The sequence below is a fragment of the Heptranchias perlo genome, chromosome 8, assembly GCF_035084215.1.
Source record: "Heptranchias perlo isolate sHepPer1 chromosome 8, sHepPer1.hap1, whole genome shotgun sequence".
NCBI classification, from domain to species: Eukaryota; Metazoa; Chordata; class Chondrichthyes; order Hexanchiformes; family Hexanchidae; genus Heptranchias; species Heptranchias perlo.
The window spans coordinates 19,030,480-19,055,633 of NC_090332.1; the positions used below are offsets into that span (position 1 = coordinate 19,030,480).

Consider the following 25,154-nt stretch of genomic DNA (forward strand, 5'->3'; position numbering starts at 1 on the left):
TTACAAAATGTTTGAAGCCTCTCCCTTTTTATTTAAAAAGGAAGTTTTTCCCTCTTTAGATATTCCCAATCTCTCTCACTACTTCCTGTTCATATGAGGAACCTGTATTGACAATCTCTACTAAAGCTGCAATCTGGTATAATTCTCCCTCTGCTGCGAGAATTTTGTGGATGTAGTTTTTAGCCATAAGCCAAGGATATAACATTATGCAAAAAACTTCTGGAACTTATATGATTATGCTATGTCCAAAGTCTTTACTGGCAACATATCAAAGGGTATGCTTAAATTAAAGTTGCTTTTTATCCCCACCATTAGATTCAGCAATTTCCTAAGAAATAAAACATACCTTTTGGTTCAAAGGAGATATAGTGTCAGTTGCAGAGTCAATGGGGTAGATCTGAATCCTTTGCTCAGTATAGGTATGAAGGTTTAGCAATGCTCCCACCAAATCTCGAAGAAAAGCCAGTGCCTGTCCATTAACATCCCGAGCTTTTAGCTGAAATTGAACACACGGTTCTTTATGTAGGATATTGTATGGTAGTTAGTTTTATATAACACTAATTCAGTACTTTTCATTCTCTTCCTCCCCCTCCCCCGTACCCCATGGCCACTATCCACATTTGAGCCTCAACAGAGAATGGTGATAAGCTATCCGACTATGAAGGGCATCCTAGCTGAACTTCAGCCTGAGCTGTTCCAACACACACACATTTTCAGTAGGAGTGTCTATACAGGGATCAGCAGTATTGCCCAAATGACATCAGCTAACTCGTCATAGACCAGGGATTGAACTCAGGGATTTTCCTGATCTGTAGGACTCAAATGGGGACTGCACCCTCGAGCTACTGAGATGATGTTCTATTCATTTCCATCAGGTGCTAATAACCGTAGACGTTCTTGATTTGGATGAAATGCAACCTTGAAAATTTTCAGCTGATCAAAGAGAGCCAGCATCGATTTGTAGAGGGTAGGTCATGCCTGACAAACCTGTTTGAATTTTTTGAAGAGGTGACTAAAGTAGTGGACAGAGGAATGTCTATGGATGTTGTTTATATGGACTTCCAGAATGCATTCAATAAAGTCCCTCATAAGAGACTGTTAGCTAAAGTTGAAGTTCATGGAATTGAGGGCAAATTATTGACCTGGTTAGGAAATTGGCTGAGCGACAGGAGACAGAGCGTGGTGATAATGGGCAGGTACTCAAATTGGCAGGATGTGACTAGTGGTGTCTCAGAGATCTGTGTTGGGGCCTCAACTATTCATCTATTTATTTAGCCCTGGTTAGACCACACCTGCAGTACTGTGTTCAGTTCTGGGCACCGCACCTTAGAACGGAAACATTGGCCTTGGAGGGAGTGCAGCGTAGATTTACTAAAATGATACCTGGACTCCAAGGGCTAAATTATGAGGAGCGATTACACAAAATAGGGTTGTATTCCCTGGAACGTAGAAGATCAAGGGGTGATTTGATCAAAGTTTTCAAGATATTAAGGGGAACTGATGGGGTAGATAGAGAGAAACTATTTCCTCTGGTTAGGTAGTTTAGGACTAGGGGACAGAACCTTAAAAATTAGAGCCAGGACTTTCAGGAGTGAAGTTAGGAAACACTTCTACACGCAAAGGGTGCCAGAAGTTGGGAACTCTCTTCCACAAACAGCAGTTGATGCTAGCTCAATTGTTAATTTTAAATCTGAGATTGATAGATTTTTGTTAACCAAAGATATTAAGGGATATGGGGCTAAGGCAGGTATACGGTGTTAGGTCACAGATTAGCCATGATCTCATTGAATGACATGCTTGAGGGGCTAAATTGGCCTACTCAATTTTCCTATAATTTATAAAAGAAAAAAATGCTCTTTACAGTTTTACAGCATGAATGTCAATCTTAGAATAGTGTTTGTTTCCACAAATTTGTCAGGTTTACAATTGAAGCAGCAGAGAAAGTAGCAGCTTTGGAACAAAATCTTTGAAAGAATTTCAAGATCAGGGCAATTTCAATTGACCATTTAAACTCCTTATGATACACCAAAAAAAGTCTATATCAATCCCTCTATCTCTGTCAAAAGCAAAATAATGCAGATGCTGGAAACCTGAAACAAATACAGAAAATGCTGGAGAAGCTCAGCAAGTCAGGTAAGTCTATCATCGATTGCTACAACCAGCATTTATATAGCACCATTGATCCAAGAAACATCGCAAGGTGCTTTGCAAATAGGTATAAGGAAAAATAGGTGTCAAGCCAGAAAGGAGAGATTAGGAATGGTGATCAAAAACTTGGTCAAAGAGATGATGTTAACTACTTTTGTTTAAAGATGGAGAGAGGGGTTCAACAACAACTTGCATTTATATAGCGCCTTTAACGTAGTGAAACGTCCCAAGGCACTTCATAGGACAGTTATCAAACAAAATTTGATACTGAGCCACATAGAGGTATTAGGACAGGTGACCAAAAGCTTGTTCAAAGAGGTAGGTTTTAAGGAGCATCATTAAGGAGCAGAGAGGCGGAGCAGATTTGGGAGTGAATTCCACAGCTTAGGGCCTAGGCAGCTGAAGGCACAGCTGCCAACGATGGAGCGATTAAAATCGGGGATGCGCAAGAGGCAAGAATTGGAGAAGCGGCGAGATCTTGGAGGGTTGTAGGAGGTTACTGAGATAGGAAGTGGTGAGGCCATGGAGGGATTTGAAAACAAGGATGAGAATTTTAAAAATCAAGGTGTTCCCAGACCACAAGCCAATGTAGGTCAGCGAAACAGAGAGATGGATGGGATTAGATAGGGCGTTAAGAGTATGACTGAGCCAACTGTACAATTGCACAGGGAATCATTCCTCCCTTATTTCTTCCTGAAGCTCACCGGAGTCTGTCCAGGCCAAGAATATTAAAGGGCTAGACATTTATTCTCCTGCTGACCTGTTCAGATTCTCTCTAGGTGCTTCTGTATAATCAGAGTTTTGCAAGAGAGGTTTTTCCCCACTCCAGTTTTTGTTCTTTTGTTTCAAGTGGCTTGTCTCTCTTCAGCTATGCCTTCAGAGATTAATTCTGTATTTTATATTCAGTAAAATAAACAATTCCTATATATAAGTTAATAAATTTGATGTACCCCAATGTGGGACAAATTCGAAGAATTTCTAGCCACAGAATTTGGTTGAGCTTCCCTCAGAAATTAGCCTTGAAGTGCTGCTGAATTTTAGGGGCCCTGCCTACATCTGACCTAAGAATACTTAATGTTAACAGTGGGAGCCAGGAATGGAGAAATATTTTGGGGAAAACATTTAATCTGCACAGATGTTCTTCACCTTGACAAACAAAAACAAAAATCACTTTAAAAAAAAATATAAACATTGCCTTCACATCACAGAGCACTGAAGTTGTATCCGAAACCAGCAAAAAAGTTTCAATTTTAAATGAACATTCAAAATGAAAGCCATGTGCGCGGCATCATCCAAAACAGGTACCGGGAACAAGACTCAATCATACAGTACATGATATTTATAAACCATGTGTTATTGAGGCCAACTGAGTATGGTTACTACCCTGTAATTTAGTCCCAAACTTTTTACAGCATAAGCTAGAGTTCATAGAATCATAGAAAGGCTACAGCACGGAAGGAGGCCATTCGGTTCATCGAGTTCTCTAATAAGTTTCAGATTTGCTCATATTCAGGAGTTAACAAGTCAGTTCTCAAAGCATGGGGAAGCTAGAAATTTCCTTTCGCAAGTAGAAAAATTAAGTTTGATTACAAAAAAGTTATTTTAAAAATGTTTTACGAAAAGTTACTCTGCAAATCCACTCTTCAATCTTCAACACTGTGATGGTTTCCTGCATTTATAGTATCTACATAACAATGTGGATTACCAGGTTACAAAAAACGTACTGCTGCACAAGAGAGTCCTATTACATTACAAGTGCACATTCAGGGGCAAGCCTCCACAGTTTGAAACTAGTGCCTCACACCCATACTTGATCAGACAGGAATCACCAAAATGAACTGTAGAGCAGTTAAAAAGGCACTTTTTCCTGCCATAAGTCTTAATAAATATGGATATTTTAACCAGACTCATTAATTTGGCATTATGGAAGGTGTTCCAAAACCTACAGATGATCCAGGTTATGACAATACATGAATGGGTCAGAATATTGGTGACACGGATGTCATGTTGGCTCCTCTTCAAAGAATAACTGTAAAATTATGGCCTGCCTTCACAAATTTCCTTTACATGTCACTTATGCAATTAGTGCAGTTATTTCTTCTCAAGTTATGTGCACAACACTGTTGATCGAGGCCTTATCCTTTAGGCCTCGAGGTACCCGCTGTATTGTTCATCTGATTCCACAAGCATATTTTTGTTGGCTAAGCTACAGAGGAAACAGATGTTCAAAGCCACATTGATTAGGGGTTGTGGAAAGAGAACTGATTCTAGTCCACTAGACTGCTATGTCATTTACAAATCATTTCTCAAAAAGTAAAAGGGAACTTATTGGACTGTGACGGACATTCATAATTTACTAATTCTGTCATGGAGCATAAAATAAGTTCCAAAGTTCAGTTTTGTGGTTCAAAAAATAGAAACTAAGGCGTGATTTTTGTTATTCTCAGTAATAGTGGGGGCATTTTATTGAACAAAATGATTTGGGATTAGGAATGGAAACAGACGAACCACAGGCCCAACCCTGATCCCCAAAGTAATAATTATTCAATTGTCAGAGGCAATTACATGTTAATCACATCAAATCCTGAACTGAACCTTGGATAACCAAAGAGGTCAGGAGGAGCAGCAAGTCATTTAAGTTGATTTATGGAATTTAAAATTCAAGTTAAAAAGTAAGCTTGAAGGTTTATTTAGCAAAATAGGATAATTTCACAATTTTTCAACAACCTCAAAATTCTTCACAGACTGCATTCTACGTTGTATCAAACATAAAATAGAGTCAGTTGTTGTCTAACCGTTTAGAGTACTGCATGTGTTTTCTAGCTTTCAAAACACAATTTCTAAAATTTAACCTTCAAATAATGCTGAACTACACTGAATAAAATTAATGTAAATTGCTAACCAACAGATTTAAAGTTGACTTTTGGTGGAACAGCAATAGCAGTCTTCAGAAGCTTAAAGTCTCCACTAAACATTTCCCACCACCCATTTCTAGGTTACTCACCTGATGCCTCCTATCATGTACAGGTACATCCAATGTGTTGTACTCTGCAAGCCCTATATAGAAATGAGATGTTAGAGGAGTAGATTTTAAGCATTAAAAAACACTGAAAACAGGAGATGCAATCTAAATTTCAACCTGCATTTCCACTGCATTCCTTGCAGTCCAAGCGATCAACTCTAAAACTCATGACAGCTAGCAAGAACACAGATGAGAACAGGTCTATGCACTGGATGAGACACAAAATAGGCAATGAAGCATCAGCAAAATCGAGTTAACACTCATGGAGGTCAGATAAGCCATTAACGAGGTTTTATTGTATATGTATACATCAGCTATCATTGGTGTTAGGCACTTGCATGTACCAGCACAAATACAGCTGCAATTGATCGAATAAAAACTATTCTAGTACTACTAAGTCACACCAAACTAGTGTTGTTAAATGTACTATGGGATTTGATGTTCACCTCATATTAGGTCTGCCCCATTTATTTTTACTGGCAGCACAAATCTATAATTTTTCTCAAGTCTTTATTTTATGAAACACAAGGTAGGAACAAAAACTGGCCATTCAACCCATCCAAACCATTACATAAAGTCAACAAACAGGACTTCCCTCAGATCATTTTCATCTCCTGTACTAGAAGCCACAACTTAGTGAATTAAAAAACAGAAAATGCTGTAAATAAACAGGTCAGTCAGCAACTGAAAGAGAACAATTGGTAAATGTTTCTGATGAAGGGTTCCGCACAAAAAATTAACCCAGAATTTGCTTTCAGATGCTGAACATGCTGTACATTTCCTGTTTTTATTTCTAAAACTCTTCCGTGAAGTAGTTACAAGTTTTGCTTAGCTTGAGTTTTTTTTCATTATTATAATCCTGACCCATTAACTGTTCTCAGCCCCTCAATTCACCCCATTAACATCAGCAACTAAATTCCCCCAAAAATGGCTCGCTTATTGCCCCCACCCTCAGATTCTCTCTCAAGTGTCAGCTGCTGCCATTGAAGACATTTCAATGAGGATTTAACTTTGATCTGTAAACAGATATTTAACTCAGCACTACTCAAAAATCAAATAATAACCTTGCAAGGCTGGTAATCATGTAATAACCAGACCATACGTCTAGCATGACAAAAGAACATTCCAGTGTTTTACATTTTGGAACTAGATACAGAGGGCTGATGCAGACACAAGACATAACAAAATACTTACTCAGCTGTCACCCAACTAACAAACATGCTGGAACATTTATTGTTTTTTTTTAAAAAGTACTGTGGATTTGATAGTAGAATCTAGTATTTGGGCTCCTTGTCAACCCATAATTAGCTAAGCCATACAGATCAAGATCGTCCCAGGTTTGATTCCCTAATCTGTGCTAAGTTAACTAATTTCAGCTGCAACACGGGAAAGGGCACAATTGGTTTCAGTACCCTTAGTTAGGGAGAATAAAGTCATCCAAGGTTTCTGCGCATGATCATCTCATATCCCCTACCAAAAATACACGTGAATATCAGGCGAGTACAGGATCAGGGTCACTTTGATGCCCATCACAGTTGAAGAGCCTGCCAACATCACTACCAAGACTCACACATGAAGAATGGCCTTTTGGGCAAGGTACTGGAGGGCAACTGGCACTTGTGGAACCATAGATCAGCAAGTAATTAACATCCTCTGCAGAGGTTGAGGGGGAAAACAGCAAAAATACATTGTAGGCCCTAGGTTTGATCCTTGGTCTGTGCTGCATTAGTCACCTTGGGCCCAGAGGACATATATCCAATGATCCCTGCTGGATATGTGTATATATGTGGACATCAGCTGAGAGCATTACCGGGTTCAGCTATGAAAGCAATTCTAATAAACAGCTCAACTTGTAGTCACCTGAGTGAGCTGCCAGAGTGTCACACCCATAAAACTATATTCCTCATGAGTCACTAGCTTCAGGAAAAGAATAAGAGCAGGGAAGGGAAGGAACTCTCAACATTATTCAATGGGAATGAATGTTTACAACATACCAGACAGGTCACACTCATGGTTGAGGAAATGGGGCAATTCCTCACAAAACTTGGAGGTGTGGGATCTTGTCTTGAGAAACATTTGGGAGAAATGTTTGCAGGAGAATCTGCTTGAGGGGGCAGTAATGGAGCAGCAAGGTGTAAAATCAATTTATTTTTTGAAGTTGCATGTCCCAATACATGTCTATCTGGTACATGATAGATTAATGTATTGAAAATATATATCCTCCTATCTTCAATAAACCACGTAAAACAACTTCATATTTAAAAACAGGTGGAATCGCAAAAGTTGGAGATTTAGAATAGGATTTTCCCAGAAGACACATGATGGTCCCGATAACACTACTTACTAATTTAATCGCAATAGAAATAAAATTCACAACCGCCTAATCATTGTTGCAACAAGCAAGTGGCTGTAACAAGGTGTTATTTATAGGTCGACAATTGCACCAGCCTTAGTAAGGAATTTAATATGCTGAAACAATCATGTTGTTATAGAAGAGCAATTACAAATGCTAAATTGCACAGGAAGGAGACATACTAACTTGTATCATTGAAAGGTACTTTTTCTTGAATGATACTGGTTGACTGGTCCAATCGGCTGCTTAGATCAGCATGAATACTCTTTAGCTGCTGCTGGCTGCATTTAAAAAGATGAATTTGAAATGATTCATAAGATGTGCAATACTGCAAAAATTTCAGCAATTACAAGCAAAGTAGCACAGCTCTGCCTTACCATTCCTCTGTCCGCAGTCTACATTCCTTTGCTTCTCTTTCCAATGAGTGTGATTTCACCTGTGAAAATACTCCATATTCCATAAGAAAAGTTTATGAATCCTTTCCAATGGAAAGATTTTTTAAATTTCACTTGTGCATGCAGATAACCATCCAACTTCCCTTCCTGGCCCCCATGCTAGCTGCCATTGTAAATTGCTCCCTCTCTTCAGGTAGTGTGGCCCTCCCTGTCAAAGCCATCATCACATCTCCTAAAAAAAAAACCACCCTTGACCCCTCTGTCCTTGCAAACTACCGCCCTATCTCCAACCCTGCTTTCCGCTCCAAAGTCCTTGAATGTTTTTGTCACCTCCCAAATTCACGCCCATCTTTCCTACAACACCATGCTTTAATCTCACCAATCAGGTTTCCACCCCTGCCACACTAGTGAAATGGCTCTAACCAACGTCACAAATTACATCCTCTGTTGCCATAAGTTCTCTCTCCTGGCCCTCTCTACAGCCTTTGACACGAAAGACCACACCAACCTCCTCTAAAGCCTCTTCTCCGCTGTCCAGCTCAGTGGGCCTGTCCTCTGTTGGTTCCACTCAACTATCCAATCATTACCAGAGAATTTCCAGCAATGGTTTCTCTTCCTTTCCTCACACTGTTACCTAAGGAATCGCTAAAGGATTTATCCTTGGCCTCCTCCTCTTCCTCAACTATGTGCTGCTCATTGGCAACATCATCTGAAGACACAGGGTCTGGTTCGACACCGACAACACCCAGCTCTATCTCTCCAGCACATCTGCCGACCGCTCCACTGCCTCTGTGCTGTCAAATTATTTGTCCAACATGCAGGCTTGGATGAGCCGCAATTTCCTCTAGTTAAACAATGGGAAGCCCGAAGCCATCGTCTTCGGCCTCCGCCACAAACTCAGCACCCTGGTCACTAATTCCATCCCCCTCCACAGTCACTGTCTCAGGTTGTTCACCTCAGCAACCTATTCGACTCCAAGCTCAACATCCAACTCCATCACAAAGACCCCTTACTTTCACCTCTAACATCACCCACCTCCGTTTCTACCTCAGCTCTTCTGCTGCTGAAACTCTCATCCATGTCTTTGTCACCTCCAGACTCACCTAGGTTTACGTGACTGTTATAAGTTGTTTAGGATTTTGCTCAGTTAGGATCGCATTTAAAATCCTCAGTAAGAGTAATGTAAGGACTTGCACAACACCAGGTTATAGTCCTGATGTGGAGATGCCGGTGATGGACTGGGGTTGACAATTGTAAACAATTTTACAACACCAAGTTATAGTCCAGCAATTTTATTTTAAATTCACAAGCTTTCGGAGGCTTCCTCCTTCGTCAGGTGAACGATGTGAAAATGATTTTCACATCATTCACCTGACGAAGGAGGAAGCCTCCGAAAGCTTGTGAATTTAAAATAAAATTGCTGGACTATAACTTGGTGTTGTAAAATTGTTTACAAAGGTTATAGTCCAACAGTTTTATTTTAAAATCACAAGCTTTCGGAGCTTACCCCCTTCGTCACTCACCTGACGAAGGAGGTAAGCTCCGAAAGTTTGTGATTTAAAATAAAACTGTTGGACTATAACCTGGTGTTGTGCAAGTCCTTACATTTGTCCACCCCAGTCCATCACCTGCATCTCCACATCATCAGTAAGAGTAACTATCTTATAGTCACTAAGCAATACACAAAATAAAAACTTAATATTTGCCAACTTCTGCAAAGTTTAAAAAATTTTTTTTATTCTTTTAGAAAACAAAATCTCTCCTTCCTCAGCCCCACATTATTCTGCAAACGATAGGTGGCTTCTTCTCTAGTTGCTTTGAAACCACAGTGCAACACTTTGAGAACAGAAGCTCGTTAACTGAAAAATGTTGCAAGCTGCTGTGGAATTCTTAAGATACCATCTATGCAACACTGCAGGAGGTCTTTCATTTCTCCTGGAGAGGAGCAAAAAAACAGCCCCTACACTGCTGTCTTACACTTCTGTGCACCAAATTCCTTCTCAAAGTTGGTACATAGTGAGGGACGAGCTTTTTAAAAAAAGGGAAAGATACCTGAAGATGAAATCTCACCCTCAAAAAAAGTGATGAAAAGTCTAACCTCTAAATTTGCTTTGTCATTTTGAAGTTTTTCTGTGGTGTCCAGGTACTTCTGCTTCAAGTCATTAACCACAGCATGATGTTGCATGGTATCTCTCTCCAGGACCACTAATCGTTCTCGGAGGTCAGTTTCAATTTGTCTATGTTTCTCTTGAGCTTCTTGTACCTGTATATTTAAGGAAATATAAAGAAATCACACACAAATACTCAGATTTTATGGGTTGGTTTAATTATAGTAATACAGTTGGGTTGAACATCTTTCCTTGCACCATGTTTTTCACATGTTTCAAACTTTTGTGTCCTATCTCATCAGTAAAGCCAACTCTAAAATAAGTGTTTCAATTATTTTTTTAAAACTCCTGGAGTTTGTGCTTCAACTGAGACCTTTGATACCAAATGTTTTATACCTGGGATTCAACTGGGAATTTGTATGAAAACTGCCCTGTCAAATTTAATGGAATACTTCACAAAAAGCTCCCAAAAATTGATATTTTGAACATTACCCCAGTATCTGTTACATTAGTATGCAGGTGAGTTATCCGAGATATATTTCACTTCTCAAATTGCCCAAATAGCTGCACAGCAATCTTTGTAGCCATTATACTCAGCCCCAATATGAAAATGAGGAAGGGTGTCATCAGGAAAATGCTCTCCATGCGGACAGCCAAACCAACCGGGAAACAATATTCATCTGTCTCAATCGATACAGAACTTTTTACCCCTCCCACCTCCTCCTCTGCAGAAAATACTGAGTTACATTGGGGCAAGCTTCCATGGGCACCTCTTGAATCTTGCCCAGTCTTAATGTGTAAACCTAGACAGTGCATGCCAGCAGGCTATATGACTGTATAGTACATCATAACTAAGCCCGATTGTGTCCTCATACAAGGTACAAACTTTCAGTTTCCAGCAGCAGTCGCTAAATAAGGATCTTGAGAAGAAAACCTAAATGATATTTTCTCCCCTCCCGGGGTGAAGGGCAACGAGGCCAACTGAAGCATCCAAACAGCAAACATGCATTTATATAGGGATTATCATGTTAAAGAACATCTCAAAAGAACTTTGCACGGTGAGGAGGTGGATACCATGCAGGAAAAGAATCAATTGGGAAGAAGGGGATTAAAATAATAAGAGACCAAAAGTATGGTTGAAGAGATGGGTTTTTAAGAAGGCCTTTGAAAGCAGAGAGAAAGGAATCACAGCAAATGGTTTCAGAAGAGAACTTACCACTAGCCAGGAATTGAACATGGAGCCTTCTTATCTGTATGCCTTAGTGCTATACCAAGTGTGGCCTTTAGGCACAAGGGCATTGCAGGAGCTGTTGACACAAGTATTAGATATGGCTAGACCAGCAGCATTGGTGGGAGACAAAACAACATTCCACCTTGCCTCCCAAAAAAAATTTAAGGAAGACATGGGGTGAGTTATTGTGCCAGCATGGTATACAAGCTCCCCAGTCACTACAGAAATTGATTTAAAGCCTTTTATGAAAGCCTCAGCTGACTGGTCTGTGTACTGCCAAGTAAGTTATGCCGCAAGGGAAAACTTGCAGAGTGTAAAGGCCTGATATAAGGATGTTCAATATTTAAAATTAACTGCTCGCATGAACCAAAGTGCAAGCAGGATAGAACATAAATTGGACAAAAAGCCAACCAATCCCAACTGAAGGACTCAATAAAAAACAAACTTCATTCTAAAATTTGATTGGGGGGGCGGGGGAGAGGAGGGGGCGGGGGCGGGGGCAGGGGCAGGGAGAAAGAGAAAATGCAGCTGGAACAGACTCAAAATAAAAAAGTATGAATGAAAAGAAAATGCAAAAAACAAATGAACTTGCATTTATATAGTGCCTTTCACAACCTTAGGATGCTCTAAAGCACAGTCAATTAATTACTTTTGAAGTGTAGTCACTGTAGTTTTGTAGGCAATCGTAGCATCCAATTTGCATACAACAAGCTCCCACAATTAAGACAAATGACCAGTTAATCTGTTTTGTTGGTTGAGGGATAAATGTTGGCCAGGACACCAGTAGAATTTCCTCACTCCTCTTCAAATAGTGCCAGGGGATCTTTTACATCCACCCGAGAGGGCAGATGGGGCTTTAGTTTAACATCTCATCTAAAAGACGATATCTCTGGCAATGCAGCACTCCCTCAATAGTGCTCTGAAATGTCAGACTAGGTCGCGTGCTCAAGCCCTGCAGTGAGTTTAAACTCACAACCTTCTGACTCAGAAGAGATTGCTACCACTGAGGCACACACACAAATATGGTATAGAAATTACAACGGCATTGAAATAAAGAATTTGCAAAAATTGATGCTCCTAGCCTGAAAAAAAAGGCTATGTAAAACAAGTTTGAAGAACTTTTCATACATGGAGCGGAAGAATATAAAAAAGAACGAGAATGAGGCTCACTATCATTGGAGATTGCGCTGCATGGCTCACAAGAGGAGAGTTTCTGATTTCCCCCATTTGTACATGAAGGGATGAATGAATGAATGGGAAGAATATTTTCAGTCAGCATCAAGCTTAGTAAAAGCCCTCAGCCATTTTTGGCATTAATCAAAGATACGCTTCACATAGAATTCACAGCACAGAAACAGGCCATTCGGCTCAACCGATCTATGCCAGCAGGGCAAATGAGGACAACAAATAACTACTAAAATTTAGAAAATGTGGGAACTGTGAAACTTGCGTGAAAATTGATGATCGGGTTGGCCGGCAAGGGTGGGGGGGCAATATGGATCATCTTTGTTTTTAATAAGTTTAAATGCAATGTATGAAATATATGTACATGGCTTCCAGAGCATGGATCAACTTCTCCCATTCAACCAGAATGGTGGAAAGCATTGCAGCTAAATCAAAACAAAAACAACCCTCTGCTCAGTAATCAAACCAACTCTCAAGAGAATGAGATAGAAACATTTGGGAAGAATATCTAGAAAAATCTGCTTTTGATCTTTAATCATATTTGCTGAAAACTTCATGTACCTGGCAATCATTAAAAGTACTACGCCACAGGAGGAAAGGATTCTGGTTTACATCCTCATCTTACCATACATACTAGACTGCTACATATATTACATGATGTACGGCTTGTTACCCAATTTCAGATAGATCACATTTAGTGCCAAAAGGCTGAACCAAAAAGCAGCAGTCCCCAGCGTTGGTTATATAACAATGCTGGCAAGTGTTTATAAGCAGGATGAACACCCATGTTCTTGGCCTAAAAGGTGTGTAGCAATCCAATTAAAGAATATAAGCAGAGAACTTTATTTAAAGATAAAATCAGTTTTATTGCTCAAGAGTGAAGCTATGGAGGCCCTTGAAGTTAGAGTGGAAAAAGAAGCTACATGTCCCAAAAACATTATTAAAGAAATAAAAATGTGCATACACAGAATGGTAGTTAAATGCAATTCCAGACTGCATTTGAAATGGATCCAAAATTAAATCAGCACAGTACTCTTGGGGAGACTCCAGCTTTACCAAAGACACGTGAACAGCCCGTTTGCAGAAGAAATTTAATTTACCAAGAATAATTACCTCACAGACTCCAATAAAAGGGTTCTATAGTTTCTGGTACATCCACTCTTAATTTTAATTCTCTGATAATTCACATTTTTAAGCACTAAATTCCCACATTGCTACGTTGCTTAATTCAAATTATTGGATAATTACATAAAACAGGCTTTGAATTATCAGAAGTGAACTGTATACATTTAAGCTTCCTCCAATTAATTTGCAATTTAATAGGGCTGACAACTAAGTAATTAAACTTAAAGGGGAAAAAATGGTATTCAGGAAACATTTCTTTATACACAACTTTCTACTATGAACGTTACTGAATCCAGAGACTTTCTGGACTAGACTTGCTTGTAACAAAATGCTATTGTTTTATAATATGATATAATTTGGAGACTGTTTTGAACTATCTACATTTTAAAGTATCAGTTGTAAAGGAGCAGTATGCCTTAATTGCCATCATTTGCAGTGCAATTATGATTATTCCAAATTAAAGAAAAAAAATTGAAATAAAAGCAACTGGAATTAAACTATTACATCATAAGGAGTGCTATTTCAAACAGGACAGAGCTAAGCAGATTGCCTGTATGTTCCTATTGATCTAGTTCCTCAAGCAATAGGCAGACAAACTCAAATGACACCCCTAAACCAAGGAGCGAAGAAGCTAGGGTAGAGTGGAGGGGTGGGTATCAAAGGAGAGAAGAGCAGGGAAACAACTGAAGGGAGAGAGGAGTTGGAGAAGGGGGAAAGGAGTACAGGCAACAGTCAAAGGGAGGAGGAGGAGATAGGAATTTTTTTTTTTATTATAACTGTCCAAATGCCCCCAGTGGGAAGAATGTACGTTATACTAGTTAATCTATACATTTTGGGTTTTGTATCTTTTTTAACCTAGTGACGAATGGTAAATCATTCATTAAATTTGCATTAATGCCTCAATAGTTAATTTTTTAGTGCAGAAATCTGATGCATTAGTCACCTGGAGTTCCCAAACCAACATTCAAAATGACATTGGCTACTTGCAAAAGAAAACAAAAAAAAGTCACAAAAAGCAAGAGATATCTGAAAAACGAGCAATGACATTGCCTACAGAATATGATGTTTAGATACCAAATGTTAGCAATTCACTTATTTAATATATAATATATATCATGCAAAATGGATTTTAGGATCAATTCTCAATTTTTTTTTTTGAGTGGCAGTAGGGGAGTAACTATTAGCCTCAGTAACTCTGGGCTGGGGGTGGGGGGCAGGGAAGGGAATTAAAGCTCAGATTTCCCCTCCTGATCATTATCTAGATACTGCTGCTGGAAAACAGGATCAGGCTTGGTTAGAATTCCCCCACAGTCAAATTCTCCTGTTACTCACGCATGGACAATAATCACTCGGGCAACCAGCACCTGAGGAACCATACCCAGCAGGAGTTAAAGTCTTCAGAAGAAGAGGAGTAAGAAAAGTGGTGAAAATTAGCAACAAAAAAATATAATACACAAAAAGGGAGAAAAATACCCAATTACTGCCCATTAAAAATGAAATAAAAAATGGTTTCCAGCTGAAACCACATTAAAATTAAAACTACATGTACCATACCGCTCCTGCATATAATTTTGGACAAATCCAAAATTTTAGCCAAGAGAATTAAAATACCCTAGACTGCCTCTTGTGATTCCCAACGCACTAAATACAGATAAACTTATGTGTATTCCTCTAGCTGCAGTTGGATGTGCACCCCTCTTAGGATCTGAGAAAGACAAATCAGAAGATTTAGAGATGCAAAGGGATTTAGGTATCCATGTACACATCACTAAAAGCTGGTGTACAGGTACAAAACGTAATCAAAAAAGCTAATTGAAAAAGACTGGGTCAATTGAAATTTTCAAAACTGAGATCAATAGATTCTTGTTAGGTAAGGGTATCAAGGGATATGAAAAAAGGCAGGTAAATGGAGTTGAGGTACAGATTAGCTATGATTTGAGTGGCGGAACAGGCTTGAGGGGTGAATAGCCTACTCCTGTTCCCACCCCACTAAATTTATGGCACATAACATTAAAAAAAATGGTTCAAACTGAAATTCTGTATGAGCCAGCAGAAAACATCTGGTCTCCATTCCTGACATTCTGCCAATAGCAGACATCAGCAAAACACTCCACTTCACATCACAGCCAAACAAAATCACACTGCAACCCAACTGACCAAAAGATACACAGAGTAGCAGGAAAATTTAGATTGCATTGATGGGAAAGGGCACACTCCTGACAAATGGGAATGCTCCCTTCATCACACTCCCTTGAAAAAAAATTAGTCAGTGGCAGGGGGTGGGGGGGGGGGGGAAATAGGAGAAGGAATGGTAGACAAGGCAAGAGGAGTGGAGTGGAGGTGCATGAGCAACAGAGGATGCAGAGGATCGAAGAAAATGCGGAGAGAGATGAGGTTTGATAGAGGAAAAGTATGGACTGACAAGTGTAGGGATTAGGGAGGAAAAGACAAGAGACATATGTATATCTTGAAATTTCTTACGACTGCACATACTTCTTGTATCATAATTTCTGTCACACATTGTGACACTTTGTAACACTAAAAGGAACACCTATTTACATTACTTTTAAACGGGTTACATTTGCACAGCTCCTTTACTATACTCACCTTTAGGTCCTCCTAAATTAGGTAGCGCTGCTACCTTTCTTTCATTCTACTATCTTTGTTCCTTGCCTTGAGCCTCCCTGAGCCTGTTTCCTCTGTGCAACAAAGTTCAGATATTTTATTTTAAAACCAACAGCCTGTAAATGGTTTAATTTTTTATACATTTATTCTACTCAGTTTTTATATTTTGATGCCAAGTGTTTCCCATTTATTTGCTGTGCTCCCAAGAAATAAATAATGTTGCTTATCAACATGTCTTTTAGTCAGGTGTGGGTACTGCAGCCTACTGATTATGGTAATGCACTAGCAGTCCAGAAATTGTATGCTCAAATTCCACCATTGCAAATTGTGAAAATGAATGTTATATCTGGTCATTAGGGGCTAGTACCAGAAAAAGAACCATGAAAATTTCTGGATTGTCATATAAACCCAACTGATTCCCTAATGTACTTCAGGCAACGGAACCTGCTGCCCCTATATGGTCTGGCCTGTATGTGACTCCAGTCCTACACTATATGGTTGACTCAATGCCTACGGGGTAATTAGGGATGGGCAATAAATACTGCCTTGCCACATCCTAAGGACGAATAATATTTTTAAACTTACTGGTGAGCAACACCACAGGAGATCCACTAGTCCATATAATACATATGCACACACATACGCCTATATATCCAAAATAAATGCTTCAACACGACTGAATACAAAATGTTGTAGTCACTGAACAAACTACATAAATTCACAAAATAATGGTGGTAAATTATCAATGGACTGCTTCATCAGTACAATGTAGCCCAATCAGATTTAATTTAGTGTCAGTGCAAGAGAGAAATCTGTTCTTTGAGTGAGTTATCAGGTTTAGAACAGGTGGCTGAGGAAGAAGTCATAAGAGTGGCTCTTACAATATCAACTATCTGAACAAATGATATCATACGAGTCTCCAACTTCCATTTATAATGGCTACTATATAGAAGCCATTCTGTTTCTGGTGCTAATAGGGAAAGACAGGAACAAGGGCAGCAGGGTGAGTGACAAGATAAGTCTGGTTGTCCTTGTATTGCAATACCTTGCTGAAAAAAAATCACTTTACTCGTGCTTGGGTATTACAGTTCAGAGGCAACAACATTTTTGCTTCAAATTGCACTTTGTCTATAAACCCTTCCATAGCCTCCTCCCTCCTTATAACCTCTAAATTCTTATGTTCCTGTACTCACCCCTCTACTCTTAGGATTCTGGCCTCCTTTGCATTCCTCCTTCTCTTCACTTTGCTACTTTTCTACCTTCTTCGAAAATAAGATGGAGGTAGATTTTGAGTAGGTTTTTGGTCACTAACCCCTAATCCTTCCTCCACTTTTCAATTGTTGGTTATTTTCTGCCCTTGTGAAGCATTTTGAAATGTTTTATTATGTTAAAGGCACTATGTATATGCAGGTTGCTCTTAATAAAAAAACTCACATGGTTACCAGACCTCTCAAGAGTCTGAGGTTTGGCAAGAAAACCAAGAATTCTAATAGCATTGAGTATTAACTATTTTTTGAACAATTGCATATGGGCAAGTAGCGTCCAGATGCAGGTTTTGTAGCACTGAAGCTTATGCTTCCAACATCTCAACTCTCATCATGCTATTTAATTCTATTTTGAATAACCCTCAATATTTTTTTTAACCTCTATTACCTTGCTTGGCAGATTGATCCAAACAACTGTTGCTTGAAGCAAAGAAGTTTATTCAGATATGTGCTCTAAATTTACTTCCACTCATTTCCATTTATGAATGTTAGTCCGGCTTTCTTAGTGTATTTCGAAAGGAATAATCTGGGTTTAACTCATCTATAGATTGATTAAAACCAATAACATTTAAAAAGGCAATTTGATAAGTATTTGAAAATGATGACCATAAACGGATATGGGGAAAAGTCAAAGAAATGGGATTAGTGTATGTAGCACCAGTTAAGAGCTAGCACCGGAATAGGCATGATGGGACAAATTATTGCCTCCTGTACTGTAAATACAACAACTTGCATTTATATAGCGCCCTTAACGTCCCAAGGCGCTTCACAGCAGCGTAATCAGATAAAATTTGACACCGAGCCACATAAGGAGGTATTAGGACAGGTGACCAAAAGCTTGGTCAAAGGGGTAGGTTTTAAGGAGCTCCTTAAAAGGAGAGAGGGGTAGAGAGGCAGACAGGTTTAGGGAGGGAATTCCAATGCTTGGAATTCTACGATATACTAGTTTAGTAACAATCTTTGTTTAAGTTATCTATATTCACTTACATAAAATTTTATATACTTCGATGTGGTCCCTTCCAAACTTTGCCAATAGCAGTTATTGCACTCCAAAAGGAATGCACGAAGTGAAACACTTTCAAGATGTTTTAGTGTGAGAAGGTGAGTTTATAAATATAATTTTGCCTTTCAAACTTAAAAACTTTATTCATGTTACTTGCATTGATTGTCGTGGCAGAGATTGTAAAACACATGTTAAGATGGTGAATGATTCATGAAAAAGGTCATATTGCACCAGAATAGGCATGATGGGACAAATTATTGCCTCTGTACTGTAAATACAACAACTTGCATTTATATAGCACCCTTAATGTAATAAAATGTCCCAAGGCGCTTCACAGCAGTGTAATCAGATAAAATTTGACACTGAGCCACATAAGGAGGTATTAGGACAGGTGACTAAAAGCTTGGTCAATGGGGTAGGTTTTAAGGTGCATCATCTTACCCACTGTTACAGCAGACTACTTTCTCAAAATTGTTAGATTCGATTTAAAAGATATTTAATGACTAGAGTGTGCACCTGGCAGCAGGATTACTGAACTGTTTTCTGGGCCTTTGAGGCACAGTTAACATAAAAGATTTATTTTTAAGTTTGAACATGCAACGACCACAGAATTTAGTTCAATGTTTAAATTCATACGAATTATTTTTATATATTTAAATTTTTAGGAGCCAATGAATAACTGTTAAAAGGATGTGGCCCACACATAAAATCCACACACTTATTTCTGGTCTGCCAGGTACATTCTTCTGGAGCCAACCAGTATGACTGTGATGTAATCAAATAGAAATCAGAAATGTAAAAAGCTTAACTGCCTTAATGTGCAAAGTTCATCCATCCTATTGGTACATTTTTTGTCTATTTTATCTTACTGAATGTTTTAGTTATCAGTCTTCCGTGCCCTTTTTTTTAATTTTTAAAAATGATTAGGTTGCACTTAACCCCTTCAACTGCAGGAGATTGATAGAATTGTATTTTCGAAAATACAATTCAGTCAGTAAATGGCAGTATGTAACTAAACTACGCAAACCAGAAGATTCCAATTTTGATTCCTGGCTTGTGCCGAGTTAACTGATCTTAGTCAGTGCTCTGGAATCAGATTGTATTCAAAAATCCCTCTGAGGATTTTCAGCCAGTAACTCACTATTATAGCTGTCAATGGTTTGGATTTCTCACACTTGTTGTTACAGCAGCTCTTCTCACAAGATCTGCTATGTGCGAGGTAACTTGGACACTGTGGAATCAACTCACTTGTTTATGCAGTCGCTCATTTTCCTCTATCTTGTTCTGCAGATCTTCATCAAACACACTCTGCCGCTGCTGGTTCAGTTGAGATGGGGAGTCAGCACTCTTCTGCTGTACAAGACCATTCAAAATTTAGTTAATAGCTATTCTGATTTTCATTAAACACACATACAAATATATAAATTCAAAAAGGTACTGCATTACTGCAGCTGTAGATAGCACTGAAAACAACATTACGCGAAAAATTGTGTACAAGGGGGTATCACCTAATGTTATGTGACTGTCAATCAACTAGCGTCGATCCGTTTGTTTGAACTTTTGCTGCAATTCCCAACATTCACCACTGGGTGATGCTGCACATATCCAATTGGTAAACAGGGCAGACATCTTGGTAAAGTAAAGTCAAGTGTTTACTTTCTCCCAGCCGTGCTGTCCATCACTGTCACAAAAGTGATTAACCTAATGTTGCCAATCAACATAGCCAAATCATGGCCCCATGCCACACCAGCCTGACAGCCCCAATGAACAATCGTACTTTGGTCCTACTACGATGAACAAAAACACTGCTTAATTCCTCCCCTGTCCCACATGAACATTGCCCAATAGGCTCCTGGCAGACATCTCCCATTCCATCTTCTAGACTCAGCCCCAACAGCTTGCACAAGCTCTAGGCCGACCACCATAATGAATTTGACAGAAATCCTGCTGCATTTCTACTGTTAACAGTCCCACCATATGGGCCCAACAACCCAGCAGAACCTCGGCCCACCTGCTCTAGTAAACATCTGTTGATACCTCCCTCACACTTTAGCATGTCAACCTGCCTGAAGAACAGCCCGAAGACATGCCTTAACAAGTCATTAGAAACTTCCCTAATGCCCCTCCCCACCCCCGAACATCTTTTTGGTGATTTCAACCCCTTCCTTAACTGAGCAGCTGTTTTCAGATTTCACCAGCCCCACCCCCCCCCCACTGAGGCTCAGAGCATCACTTTCCCCTAACATCCCACTCTTCCCTCTATCATTTGGCAACAGTTTGGTTGTACATAGTCTCTCCCTTTCCTCTCCTGTCTATCATCTCCTCCTCCTCCTCCTCCTCCTCCTTCCCTAGTCAACCTCGCCCTTGCTTTCCCCTCCACCCACTATCCCATCTGTATCCTCCTCTCCTCCCTTTGATTTAGTTATTCCCCCATCTTCTAAACGTGCTTGACTTGAATATTACATCTGATATTGGCTCCCCGTGTGCAATGTCACGAGAGATCAACAAATACATAATTCACACACAAACTGATCAGAGTAGTCTGGATAGATCCAATAATTGATATTAGCGTGAAATTGAATTTGGCATTGAGGCGATTTTGTCAAGGTTGCAAAATTAAATGATACTAAAAACTAGAATGGACTGGATGGTACAGTAAGTTAGCACATTGTTTCGCCTTGTGTCCCTGGATTCAAAACTACCTAAAGTATACTTAACATATTGTATATGACAGCATAATTTCAGGACTACTTTCTAGTTCCACAGTTCAGGGATGAAAAACAGATCATGAAGATGTGCAAATTTATTATCTAGAAAACAAATGTCTTCTAGATAATAATCATGTTTTTACTTTATCTTGAAAACACAGAAAGGGGAAATAAATTCATGTCAAGATTTCAACATCTTGGGAGAAAAAGACATATGTATATGTAAAATCACCTTATCATGGCTCAGAAACAAAGCGCTTCATATACAATGAACTACTACACTGCAGTCACTGTTGGGTAGGTTGTTATTTTTGCACACACACCAGATCCCACAAACAGCAATGAGATGAATGACCAATTAATCTGTTTTTTTGAGACACACTTTGCAGGGGGCGGGGTGGGTGCAGGAACACTTCCTGATTTTTGAATAGTTCCATGGGTTCTTTAGTATCTACCTGTAACATGCAATAGGGCCTCAGTTTAGCATGTCATATGAAGGATGCAGAGGACCTTTCTGCACTCCCGTATTACTACATTGGAGTGTCAACCTGGACTATAAACTGGAGTGGGGCTTAAACCAATTAATCTTCAACTCAGAAGCAAGTGCGCTACCAACTGAGCTTAGACATAGTTAATGGCTGTCACTATTGCATTGTAACAATGATATGACATAAACATAGAACATTGTCGTCCAATCATAATAGACATGGCCATGCCATGCAATGCCCAAGACAGTGATTATATGCTCAAGAAAGTTAAGTCAGCAGCTGTTGTGTTATTTTTAGAAAGATACAAACTATCACTGGTTGAGATAGGAGATAAACAACCCATCCTAGAACTTTGCCAATACCGCTCATTTCTCTCCTCTTACCCCTTCCCCAAAAACAAGGAATTACTTAGCTCCCTCTTAGAATCTCTTCATAAATGATGCTGAAATCAGGAACCATATGGAGATTTTTTTTAAAAAATCCATTCACGTGAGCGTTGCTGGCAAGGCCAGCACTTATTGCCCATCCCTAATTGCCCTTGAGAAGGTGGTAGTGAACCGCTGCAGTCCGTGTGGTGAAGGAACCCCCACAGTACTGTTAGGTAGGGAGTTCTGGGATTTTGACCCAGCGACAATGAAGGAATGGTGATATATTTCCAAGTCAGGATGGTGTGTGACTTGGAGGGGAACGTGCAGGTGGTGGTGTTCCCATGCGCCTGCTGCCCTTGTCCTTCTAGGTAGGAGAGGTCACTGGTTTGGGAGGTGCTGTCGAAGAAGCCTTGGCGAGTTGCTGCAAGTCACAAGCAATGTACTATACATGGCACAGCACTATGACTCCCAATGTGCTACACAACCCAGGAGCCAAAAAAAAAATTTGAATAGTCAATCACAGGTGTCAAATTTAACTAGGGTTTTTATTTTGTGGTTATTGTTACCTTTTTCAAAAGTCAATTTAAAAACAATTGTAAACCTCTTTTGTATATATTTTTTAGTGCCATTAACTGATTTTTTCAGATAATGGGCATTCAATAGAGATCAAGTGTAACCAGTGGGTCAGACTTGTTGGGAATTTTTAGTTTCAGTTACTTCCTGTCCCAAGCACACTAACGAAAGAGCCCATCACACCACCTTATTCTTGTATAGCAAACCATAAAAGCAGAAATAATGCTACGAGGCACCTGATGACGCACCTGACAGAAGCGCTTTGTTACCATGCACGCTTTATTAGAAGATGGAGCAAGTAATTTCAGTGACAATTTGGTGCGGGTGGTGGGGGGAGAAAGGGAAACGACAAAGCAGTATTTCTAAAATTTCCAGTTTCCAGAAAACACAAGTACTGTACATCAGAACAGCACAAGGAAGCCAAAGCAAAAGAATAGCCTGATAGCAGCAATGACTAAAGCAAAACTCCTGATGCTGTTGGAAAGTATAACAATATTGCCCTTATGTTTGAAGTCTCTTTTCCAAACTGTAAACCCCATCCCTGGTAATATCCAAGTGAATCTATGCTGTACCTTTTCCATTAGTTTTATATCCTTCCTATGATGGAGTGCACAAAACTGCATTTGGTGTTCCAACCGTGACCCAACGTCTTGTACAAGTTGAACATTCAGTTTGCTTTTTTAAGCCCATGTCCATTTATGCTGCCAACTTTAAAGACCAACGTGTCTGTATACCAAGGTACCTTTGGCTCTTCTAATCCATTCAGAACCATACCATGTAAAGAGTACTTCCTTCCTCTATTCTGACTTCAAAATGTACTACTTCACATTGTTCTACATTAAAATGCATTTGCTACCTATCTGCTCATCCTGATATCTATCTATGTGCTCCTGTGGTCAAACCCACATGGAATATCACTTACCACATCTTTACAGACTGAGAAAATTTATTTTGCCCCTACTCTTTATCCATGTGGCCACTTTCTCTTTAATTCCCTGTGGCATAAGTCTCATGTGTCAGCTTGACTCAATGGCTGCACTCTCACCCAGGTCAGAAGGCTGTAGGTTCAAGCCTCATTCCACAACTTCAGCACATAATCTAAGCTAATACTTCAGAGACTGAGAGAGTGCTGCATTGCTGGAGGTGTTTACTTGCAGATGAGGTGTTAAATTGAGGGCCCCTTTTGTTTTCCGTATATATTTAAATAATTTGGATGTGGGTATAGGAAACAAACTCTAATTTGCAGATGACACTAAAATAAAAAACTTGCATTTATATAGCACCTTTCATGACGTCAGGACGTCCCAAAGCACTTTACAGCCAATGAAGTACTTTTGTAATGTAGACACTGTCGTAATGTAGGGAAACACGGCAGATAATTTGCACACAGCAAGATCCCAAAATCAGCAATCAGACAATAACCAGATAATTTGTCTTGGGTGTTGGTTGAGGGATAAATATTGGCCAGGACACCATGGAGAACTCCCCTGTTCTTCTTCGAATAGTGCGTAGGTTTTTTTGACGTTCAGCTAAAGGGGCAGATGGGGCCTTGGTTTAACATCTCATCCAAAAGGCAGAAAATAGGAGGTATGAGAAATAGTGAGGTGGACTGTGAAAGACTTCAGGAAAACAGAGAGGTTAGCAGAATGGGCAGACAGATGTAATTTAAATGTGGCTAAGTGTGACCAAATATATGTTTGGAGAAAAAGCAAGGAGTGAGCAAAAGAGACGATAAGGTATGAAGAAAGAAAGTGACCTAGTGGTTCAAATACTTAATTGGCAGAGAGTGTACACACACACCTTTATACACACAGATATTGGATAAATATTTGAAGCAGAGACATATACGAGGCTGTGGGGAGAGCATGGGGTATTGGGGTTAGTTTTGGATTGCTCTAGCAAACAGCTAGCACAGACACATTGGACTGAATGGCCTCCTTCTGTGCTGTAAACTTCTATGATTCTAGTAGTCCTTTAAGCGAGTCAGCATCTTCTCAGGTGATGCCGAGTTGAAGTCATCTCAACTCAGTTTTGTTTAAGGTTTTTTAATCTTTACAATTGTTAAAGAAGTTGTGCTGCTTTGAGTAAGCAGCATTTTGAACTGAGGCTTGGAACACTTTTTTTTAAAAAGTGAGATGATAATTACAGCTAACACACATGGATATCTATTTACAATGGAAATAAAAGTATGAATATGAAACATGTTAAATACCATGCCATTAACTACTCAGTTTCATCAAAAATTCAAAAGCCTTGCTCCACTCCAGACTCTTTACCTTGTTCTTCTTGCCCTTGGCCTCAGTAGTCACTAATTCCTCTTGAAGTAGCTCTACACGTTTTGCCAGCTGCTGATTTCGGAACGTCAAGCTGTCCATTTCCTGCTGCAACTTCCTAACACTTTGGTCCTTCATCTTCAGCTCCTCCTATTGCAGGAAAAAACCCATGTGTTAAGTCAGTTTATACAACATAGGGAGGTACAGGACTGGAAAAGACCACTGCATTCCACCTGGCTGGTCCTGACATTATCACAATATAAAGAAAACACTAGAGAATGCGT

At 39.5% G+C, this 25,154-nt stretch overlaps 1 protein-coding gene across 2 annotated transcripts in view; it reads right to left on the reverse strand.

Annotated features, from left to right (window-relative positions):
* Nucleotides 1-25,154, reverse strand: part of ppp1r21 (protein phosphatase 1, regulatory subunit 21) — a 64,324-nt gene that overhangs the window by 34,003 nt on the left and 5,167 nt on the right. The window contains exons 3-9 of one of the 2 annotated variants that reach the window (XM_067988742.1): nucleotides 24,874-25,020; nucleotides 19,709-19,810; nucleotides 10,017-10,181; nucleotides 7,901-7,959; nucleotides 7,710-7,804; nucleotides 5,153-5,205; nucleotides 347-496 (exon numbers count right to left, since the gene is read on the reverse strand). In XM_067988742.1, the coding sequence (XP_067844843.1) occupies nucleotides 347-496; nucleotides 5,153-5,205; nucleotides 7,710-7,804; nucleotides 7,901-7,959; nucleotides 10,017-10,181; nucleotides 19,709-19,810; nucleotides 24,874-25,020 (771 nt within the window). Of the gene's footprint in view, nucleotides 1-346; nucleotides 497-5,152; nucleotides 5,206-7,709; nucleotides 7,805-7,900; nucleotides 7,960-10,016; nucleotides 10,182-19,708; nucleotides 19,814-24,873; nucleotides 25,021-25,154 lie in introns of both variants that reach the window. The other variant, XM_067988741.1, reaches the window with a different exon arrangement.